This window comes from Coenobita brevimanus, chromosome 37 (assembly GCF_032717465.1).
Source record: "Coenobita brevimanus isolate Jiangsu-jjx chromosome 37, ASM3271746v2, whole genome shotgun sequence".
NCBI lineage: Eukaryota > Metazoa > Arthropoda > Malacostraca > Decapoda > Coenobitidae > Coenobita > Coenobita brevimanus.
In genome coordinates this window covers 1,607,275-1,617,452 of record NC_136990.1, presented here as the reverse complement: position 1 = coordinate 1,617,452, position 10,178 = coordinate 1,607,275, and the positions used below count along the sequence as shown (strand labels likewise).

Genomic DNA, 10,178 nt, shown 5'->3' with positions numbered 1-10,178 from the left:
TCGCTCACCATTCAAGTCTCTGGAATCCTGGCTCTATCTAATATGCCAAAAACATTCACCACATTCCGTAGCTTCACATAAATGTATCCGATAGAGTCAGACTTAAAAAAATAAACTAATTCCACCCAACATTTCCACTTCACGTACTGGATCATCTACATAATACTTTCGAATGGCAGACTTAAATAAATAGCCTAAAATAACCCCACCCAACATTTCCACTTCACGTACTGGATCATCTACATAATACTTTTGAATGGCAGACTTAAATAAAATAATCTATGGTAAGGAGGTATCATTTCTAATACAACACTGTGAAGGGGGGACACTCCAATTATAATTAAAGGATTTCCGCACCTGAAACTCCTCTTGGCACAGAAGTCCGGTGGTTTTCAGTGAGGTAAACTTCTCCCGCATGTGTATTGTGCTCTGCTTATGGGTCACTATATACTTGTTGTTACATCCCCTTGATTTATATTCCGTATCGAAGCGAGTGTCATGAACGCGATGCAGGTCCAAGGGGGCAAGCCAGACGCCGAGTGAGGTATCTTCATTCCTGTAGAGTTTAAAGTATTTTGAATTCGTGGCGATGAAGGTAATGACATCGGATGAGAGGACATACCCACCCCCGAGTGCATAGGGCAGGTAACGATCACACAGGAACCAGTCCAGTTCTTTCCAAGGACCGCTTTTCTTTGGTGTTGCTCGTCCGTCAAAGAAACCCCAGTGTAAACGTTGTTTGTATGGCACGTTTTTTAGTTCCTTGTGAAGCTGGGGCAACTGGACGTAAGTATCATCATCACACTTCAAGAGAAAACGAAACCTGATGGTGTAGTGGACGTAGACCAAACTTGCCAATAGTTTCTTTGATAGTGCCTGGTATGAGTCAACAAAACTACTGAGTAAAAGCAGATCTCCAAAACGTTTCTGTTCGATATGAATGGATGAATTCAGCTCTGGGTTTAAGCTACTGGTACCAATCACAAATAAATGAAGTGTATCGGACTTTTCATCACTAAGCCATGTTTGCCTCATTGCATTCCTCTGTTCCTCATTGCCTGGAGCTGTAAGTACAACAATGACCAGAAAAACACTCTTCTCAATGCCCTTGTCATTTCTTTTCCACGAGCCCAGCCAGGCATCTGTGTCGTCTGCAATCGTGTGCTTTATCTTCTCCGAACACTGGTTATAATCGCAACTCATTGGGTCCACTGACATCATAGTCATAAGGCAACCAAGTACAAACGCTCCCACACAAGACAATATGTAGACAGCATTGCGTAGCGGCCTCCGGCAAGTAAGCATAATTGAACTCCGTCTCATAATTCTGGATGACTATATTACCTAAAAAACAAAAAGAGAGGAAAAGGGAAAAGAGTAAGCAAAACAACTAAACCCCTTTTACTCTAAGTTAACTTGGCCTAAAACTGCCATCTCTCTAACTTGTATGGAAAGGATGTGGAGTCAGAGCACTGCCTTATTCTGCCACTAAGCTACATGATATAAGCTGCAAAAGGATGAAAATCTGGGGCAAGTTACAATAAAATTCCTTTAAACATCACCATCTTAACACTAATTCCCACTAAATAATACAGTAATAAGTAAATACCATTAAAGCAAACCACAAGCATGAAAAAAGCCCTCAGATATTAATATTAAACGTACTGTATTTTTCTGCCATCAACATTTAGAGGGCTAGGCCTATCTGAAATGATGAATGGTGCTCAGAGGATCATTGGTAACATGCTCATCTCACAATGGTCATGTGCCCTATAAGCCATGGCAGGTATTGAAAGTGAGTGCTCTACCCTGGCCTAAAACTATCATCCTTCCATCTTGAATCTCAGATTGTAACAACAGACTGACACTAGAATATGATGCTAAAATCAATGTAGTGCAATGGAAATGATGTAAAGCTGCAGCACTGTCTTTTTCTGCCACTGAGCTACATGGAATATGCTGCAGAAGGGCTAAAATCCTGGCTGAGTTAAGGTGAAAGCACTACAGTAGGTGTCTCTTTTCATATGCTCACATACTTTTACACATTGCAGTTTGTTTACCAAGTATGTAGGATATGCGCCAGGCTCATAATGTCCTGTCTCTAAATCTACAATTATCCTGCAAGTTCAGACCATTGTACTTTGACAAAACTAGAACTCCTCTCACATCAACCTAGCTAAGCAGGGAACTCTCCTACCCAGCCAACATATTACAAGGCTTGTCACTCGAGTTTTCCTCTCATATGGAAAAAGTTTTCTTTAATCCCAAGTGCAACAATGACCTTCGCTGTTATGCTGATACTGATCTTTTTAGTGTAATCAATCAATCATTTACTCCATATTACTGTACTCCATTTTTGGTTAAAGGCTGACATGGACAGCCTGCAGGGTCACTCACTCTGTCTTAATAACACATTACCACTCTATCCCTCACCTTTCTTACCCGTGCACTCTGAACTGTCATATCACCAATCCAGCCATCCTCAGTAGTCGACTCCTTTCCCTTGCTTAAAACAGCCTTCCTCTTGGCCTACTCATCTCCACCATCTACCTTCACTGGGGACAAAGATGATGTTCTCTAGGTCAAAGGTATAGCAGTCCCCTAACCAGATATCTAAATTCAGTAGCCTCACACACAATACCACATTCCTCTACCTATCTACCTATTTATTTATTGCCAGTTGCCTTCACCTCGTAAGGGATAGCCACAAACAAAATCACCTCCACATTTGGTTACCATTCTTCCAGCTCACACTCCCTCTCTCATTTATCTTTCAGCTCCATCCTACCATCTCATCCTCGGTCTCCCTCTCCTTCTCACTAACATACGCTCTTCTACGCAGTCTCATTCTCCATCCCCTTCAAATGCCCAAAACCAACTCAAAGTATTTCTCCTAACACTTTCAATCACATCCACATCAATGCCACAATGCTCCTTTATTTTCTCATTATTTGAAAATCTCTCTCTCTCCATGATTCTTTTCCCATTCCTGATCTTAATTTACACAGATACAGGGAAGGGAACAATCATAAGAAGAATGTGTACAGCATATCTTACTTAGAATTATACACACTACATTACTTAACCCTTCAATCTAACAACACATTTTTTCCATTTCATTCTTGCCACCTCCACATGATTTTATTCAACTAGGACCTCTCATGTTGGAGGATTTAATAAGGCTGCATAAACCCCTCTAGTTTGAAAAGTCTCTCCTACGATGAAGATAATCGTTAACCAATATGTTTTCATTTTCATTTTTGTAGGCTCCAACATGCTTGCATGTGCCGACATTGGTCACCTACTGGCTGCTCTCCATGCAGCACAATCTATAGCAGCCTCCCTGTTCAGTCCCTTAACCCTGAGGTCACACATAATGACCTCATCTCACGTCTTTCTCGGTCTACCCCTCACAACCCCAACCCCAATATTGACACTTCTCATCTTCTGCACCCAGTTATCATCCCCCATCCTCCCCACATGCCCAAACCATCTAAATCTACCTCTCCTCATCACAACACCAATACACTCCAGTCCCATCCTACCTCTCGACTCTTCCATCGTAAACCCAGCCCCCCCAGACCTTGCATGCAGGGACGCACTGCACATCCACCCAATCATTGTAATTTCTGTACGTTTGAGCCTGCGAATATCCTCCTCCTTTACTGCCCAGGTCACTCTACCATACAGCATCATCAGATTGTGGGGGTTGAGAGTTGGTTCCAAGCCAGGATGTCTGTAATTCTTCTATGCTGGACTCTTGGACATGGAAGGTACTTTGGTAGATGGTAATGGTGTCACTGAGCTCATATGGTTAACTATTATTGTTATTAATCTCTAGTTTATCCCAGAACCTCTCCAGCTAATCTAATCTCCAGTTTATCCCAGAACTTATCCAGTCTGCTTTAAAAAGCACTGTGTTAAACATTTCACAACCTTTTCTGGCCACACTACTTTCACATCAATAACTCTGCCCCTGTGTTCTTTAAGTTCATCATCAACTGGACCTCCTTTCCCACCCTAGGGCATGGTCAGGAGTAGCAATGTCAAAACAGCCAATAATTCCTCAATTCAATGGGCCACGCTTCCATTCACTCATCGTTCAAGCCCTCGAAATCTTGGCTCCAACAGATAGGCAAAAAAAAATAAAAAAACTTCACCGCGTTCTATAGCTTCACACAGTTACCCAGTACCTCTAAATTTAAAACACCCAGAGCTGACTAGGGCCTTCAAAACTTTACTGTATATATATATGTGTAGTCCTTCCTTCCTCTTGGCTTCTCAGCATTTTAATCCCCAGCCAAGGATGCCTATTTTAGTGAGCTTATGGCATCACTGACTGGTTATTGACAGTACCCATGGTTGAGATGGCCCTATGCTCTGCCTCAACCAAACGTATATGATAATACCTTGCCAATATCTGGAAAGCCAATCCTAAATATAAAAAGGCCAACCAGACTTAATCCAATTCAATATAAGCTACCATAACCAAATACAAAAATCCAACCCCTAGGAACACTGATACCCCTAAGGAAACTTGACCTTTCATGTAAATATTTCAAACCTGAAGTTAGGTTTGGTTAGGTCAGGTTAAATTAGATTAGGTCAGTGTTTTATTTGACACTCATGTCATAAAACAAGCATTAAGAAAAAATATATATTCATTATATATATATATATTATGGTAGGCCTACAGGGTATATCTCATTGGCATCCTTCAGCAACACCAAAATAATAATAATAATAATAATAATAATAATAATAATAATCATCATCATCATAATAATAGTATGAACAGCTACTTGCATTTGTTTTAGTCCTTAAATTTATCCAGTATTATAATAATACAGTACTTCCTTGTGGATCCTTATTTATGGATATTACAAGCCAAACTTAAATTAACCTTACCATTAAGGCAATCTATGGTACATCATTACCCTGCCATTCTTCAGCCCTAACCTTGTCATGTTAAAAAATGAACACCAGTAAATTAATAAAAATAATGCGACTATCATGCTTACATTTAGTTAGATTTGTATAAAATCTATTAATAAGGCTGGCTCTCACTACAAAATTGGACAGTCAAAGCCCTTACTACTAGCTATTTGATTAGGTTAGATGGTATACTAGTTTAGCTAGGATAGATTACTGAGACTAGGGTAGGCTAGTTATGTACGGTTGTTAGGTTAGAAAACATCATCAGAATAAACTTAATTGTCCAAAAATGCAAATATTAGTAAGGCTACAGGGTTACATTATTAGTTTGTTTAAATAGCCATACCTTCTGCGGTTAACCCCTTCAGCGTATCCCCCGGGGCGAGTACCATACGTATTGATAACACATTTCCGCCACTACTGATGCAGATTACCAGCTCCACATGTGTTACTGAAGCTGTACACGTGTCCTTTCTCTCTATCAGGCCATTCCTAGTAGCTTCCTCTCTTGGTTTTTCTCATAAATGATCAGGAACCAGCCCCTCCACAGCCCACACAGACAGCGACCAGCCTCACGATTTGTTTGGTTTTTTTATATACCTTGGTTTGAGTCATATAATTCATCTACATTTCATTTTTTCTTACAAGGAATGCAAAATTTTTAGGGTAAATTTCCCTCTAGAACTTTTATAATTACAAAATTCATAGATTCAAGTCTAATATTTGAAGAAAAAGGCGAGAAGCTTACATTTTAAAGGGAAAACGGGAAGTTTGATATTGAAAGCGAAAGGGAGAAAGCTATTTAAACGCAGAAGAGGGTTTACTATCGAATAATGTTTACTATTTTAAAGGGATGGCGGATTGTTTACTATATATTAAATGGAAAGCAAGAAGCCATTTTTAAAAAGAAAGCGGAATGTTTACGAGGAAGCCATATTTAAAGGGAAAGCGGGTAGCCATGCCGCTTTGTTTTGTTTTGGTCAAGGCTTCCTCGTTGCCCATGGCGACCGAAGGAAAACATTGAGTTGTGCAGGTGAAGCGGGTTTAGTGGACGTCAGAGCATTGCTGAGGAAGGACAGGACCATGGCGGTTGGGGATATTGAAGGCGAAACACGAGGAGGACTGGGGGGATGAAGGATGAGCTGCACCAATAAAGCGGGAGAGAGGGAGAGCAAGAGTTGTAGCCCCACGCAGGAAGACATAGACACAACCCAACTGCAAAACCAGACTCAACTGGAGGAGGTCTTCACGTCTGACTATAACGTTACTGAGGAAGGTAAAGTGTCTGATACGTCTAATTTAAATATTTGTTGTCCTATACATTATACTTCATTCACTTTAAGGAGGTGTATAATTGGCATCTCTACATCATGAATGCTGAGCTGTAACAGGGAATTAATACTGGAATATGGCGATGGTCATGAAGAAGTGCTCTCGAAATGATGCAGGGCCATAGTATTGTCCCTTTCTGACATTGGACCCTGGGATAGAGGATGAAAAGGATGAAGATCTCTGCTAAGTCTCTGCACACCTATTCCCAGCTTCTTCCTTCAGGGATCTCTGTTTCCCTCTTTTAGAATATTTCACTTATTTTCAGTCACTCTGTAGCCTGACACCGCAGCCTAAGAGGGGTGACTTCAACAAATGACATCTAGGTTTTCCTCCCCACCCCCTACTCAGTTCACTGTAATGATGTAATGACCTGATGCTAGGGAGATTCCTTTGGTGACATCTATATAGCTGGGTGATTCTGCTTCCTGGTTATGCAAACATCCCTCAGATTCTTCCCAGTCCTCTTCATGGAGGATGGTGAACTGCAGGAGAAGGCAGCTACAGCATACAGTCTACTAGGTTCATGTTCTGTTAAGACTGAGATTGCAGCAACAACAATGCCCCCTCTTCCTACGTCACACCACACCAACTCACATTCTTTCACATCACACCATTCTTACCAGCACTCACATTCTTTCACGTCACATGACACATACGCGCATTCATTCACGTCACACAACACATACGCACATTCTTTCACGTCACACCACACATCCTCACATTCTTTCATGTCACACCACACATACACTCTTTCAAGTCATACCATATCTTTTGACCTGTCCTGTCTCTGTTCAGTAATGACCTCTCTTCCCTTGTTAGCACTCAGTCTTACATATTTTTACAACTTATCTCTCAGCTAATTCATGATCTCTCTCTCCCTCCTTCTCATCTCAACCAGTCCACTCTTTCCCACTGCCAAACTACTTAAGAATTTACCTATTATATTTTTTCCCTCAACATCAGCCTCTACATGACATTCATTGTGAGTTTTTTCATTTCGTGTTTTGTTTAGCTAACGAAAATTAATCCGTGAATCAGGGACATGATTTTTATTTTATTTGTAGTCTCTGTCTATCTTTTGCCACATGCCTTTATCCAGTAAGGGGTGGCCACAAACAAATCGCCTCCATGTCGCCCTGTCCCCTGCCACTTCACCTTTTTTTTTTTTTTTTTTTTTTTTTTTTTTTTGTAGTACCTTCAGATAATTTTTTTCAGCCCACAGCCTTATCAGATGGGAAATATTAGGTATAGCCTTCATCAATATCTTTTTATAAATTCAGTGGTCCCTCGCATTTAGTAATTTAGTCTGGCAAAACCATTGCCAAATGCGAAGTGTACTTTATATGGGAAAAATATCATATCAGTTAGTCTGCGCTTATCCTCCAAGTCACCCTTTTGATCCCCGATTTCCTACTTGAAGTGCTGAAAATGAAACACAATGTACTGTATTAGCAATACATTATACAGATACAGTACTGTATGGTTATACATCTATTCACCAGAAAGGAGTGTGACTGTTGCTTGTTGTGACGCTCACAACAATGATACATTAACAATGGCGGTATGGTGGCAGACGGGCGGGGCATTATGGGACAACGTCACACCCCACATCGCTAAACACGTAAGACTGTCGCTAAATGCACGGGATTGGTACCTTTTCTAACCAATCACTAAACACGAAAATCGCTAACTCGAACCACGCTAAATGTGAGGGACCACTGTAGATTTTTGAAGTTGAATGAAATCATCAGGTGTTAGCAAAAGTAAAATATAAAATACATTTCTCTTTTGAATGGAGTTAAAAATATTATCACTGTGTCAGTGTACAATATCAGAAACACCTCATTTAAGGGCTGATGAGGTTTTTTTTTTTGCTCAAATGCCACCCAGGGATTAGTGACTGGTCATTCTTGCCCTAAATCTCTAGACCAAGTACCCTAACCTCAGGCCCCAATGCCCCTGATGGAGTAGTAAAGTACAAAGGAAAGCAAACAGTGCAGATTGAGTGGTCTGTTCAAGGCTGTATGTTAAGAGAATGCTGTGGCTGTATCAGATTCTGTGAATAAATGATAGGATAGTAGAGTAAGAAGGCTTCCTCTAACCCACCAAACCCTCCAGCCAATCAATGCCAACTGAAAAAAAGTGTAATGCCACGAGACTTGAAAGTGCAGCCTTCACATTTTAATTTTTTATGCAAGAGCTGTGGACTATAAGACTGGCATCAATAAATACTGTACATGTTAAAATTCAATGTCATATTCAGTAGTACAGCTTCAATATAGGTTTATGAAAAATGACAAAGTGTTAGTTGTTCCATTGTCCAGGATTACTGTATATTTTAGTATCACAAACACCAAGTAGAATTCTGGGTGACAATGGACTATACTGAAGTGAAATTCCTGGTGTGGTTCCATGCTGTTTGTACGCATTATTGTGTCACATATTAAGCTACCGTACCCTGTAATGATGTACAGTATAATACAGTACCAGTAGCTGTGCATTTTATGAACAGTAGCTGCTGGAAATCTGTTCACTTATTGTCCCTTCCATTATTTTTTTTTCCATGGTCTGCCTTTTAACCAAGGAATGCTTTGTTAGATCAGGTAGGATTAGTGGTAATACAGCAACTTATGGGTGATGCAGGTTAAAGATATTTATTGTAGTTACTTCATTACATACGGTAGGCGGAAGTCTGTATAAGCTGTTAAATAAGACATTTTAGAGCATTGTTCATTAAAATGTAACATGAGGAACACATTAAAGTATTTCTGTAGCATAGGATAGTAGTATTTACAACCTCAGGCCATTTGAATGTGAACTCGGTGGACTACAGGCTGAAGTTACTGTCCCCTTGTTGCTCACCATCCTTCATTCAGGGGATAAGGAGGAGATTTAGAGACATTTAAATAACTGGGCAGCTGCACCACCCAACCATATCTGTGCCACCACATGAAGTTATCCATCTCCACCACCAGAAACTTATATCTAACTACCTATCCATCTATCTATCTATCCATCTATAGCCCGACGCCTTAATCCCACAAAGGGTGGCCACAGACAAAACACCTCCAAGTCGCTCTGTCACCCACCATTTGACTGCCCTCCCCCCAACTCACTCCCCCCTCCCTCATACACCTCTCAACTCCATCCCTTCACCTCATCCTTGGTCTCCCCATCCCTCTCCCTTCCTCCACTTCACCTACATCATCATCATCATCATCATTGCCAGACGCCATGTATCCCAGACGGGGTGGCCAATGGCTTAGAGTTAATTGTTTTACAGGGAGGGGCACTAATCCTCCACCAATACACCCTCTTATTCAGTCTTTCATTCTCCATTCTCTCCACATGTCCAAACCACCTCAGTGAATTTCTCCTAATTTTCTCAAACACATACGAAACATACAGTATATACAACCGCAAAATTCAGGTTACTGATATGCTTAATGTGATGGGGCTACGAGAGGGAAGAATTACTGTTGTTTCACTGTATAACTGGTGATTATGAGCAATTCTTATATTAATTTGTTTCAGTATTAACCCCTCCATTTTGAATACATCATCTTTATTTTATTTTTCCAGCCATCAGATTGTTTTACTTGGTTTAGGAGAGATTTTTAAGAATTGACATTACCAGTTTAGTCCCTAAATCACCTCCATGTTGCCCTGTCCCCTGCCATTTCACTGCTCTGCTCCCAGCTTACAACCCCCTCTCTCATATAACCCTCCACTCCATCCCTCCACCTCATCCTTGGCCTTCCCCTCCCTCAAACATGATATCTGGAAAAATATAAACTGAATTGCTATATATACACTACCTGATCCCAGTTGTAAGGTGTATTATTGGTTTGGCCGTGTGGAGAGGATGGAGAGTGAGAGACTGATGAGGAGAGTGTATGTGAGGGAGGTGG

General features: G+C 40.7%; 2 protein-coding genes across 2 annotated transcripts in view; one reads left to right on the top strand and one right to left on the bottom strand.

Moving 5' to 3' along the window:
* Window positions 1-279: 279 nt before the first annotated feature.
* On the bottom strand, window positions 280-5,324 carry LOC145396361 (beta-1,3-galactosyltransferase 6-like). The gene is made up of 2 exons (XM_080269754.1): window positions 5,282-5,324; window positions 280-1,344 (listed from the first exon to the last, which is right to left on the bottom strand). Exon 2 carries the CDS (start codon window positions 1,321-1,323, stop codon window positions 280-282), a length of 1,044 nt encoding a protein of 347 aa, XP_080125880.1. The 5' UTR covers window positions 1,324-1,344; window positions 5,282-5,324.
* Window positions 5,325-6,072: 748 nt separating this feature from the next.
* Window positions 6,073-10,178, top strand: part of LOC145396383 (uncharacterized) — a 50,924-nt gene continuing 46,818 nt past the window's right edge. The window contains exon 1 of the mRNA XM_080269775.1: window positions 6,073-6,211. Coding sequence (XP_080125901.1) covers window positions 6,073-6,211 — 139 coding nt within the window. The remainder of the gene's footprint in view (window positions 6,212-10,178) is intronic.

Coding starts and splice junctions, on each gene's coding strand:
- LOC145396361 (XM_080269754.1), bottom strand. CDS start 1,323: ATGAGACGGAGTTCAATTATGCTTACTTGCCGGAGGCCGCTACGCAAT.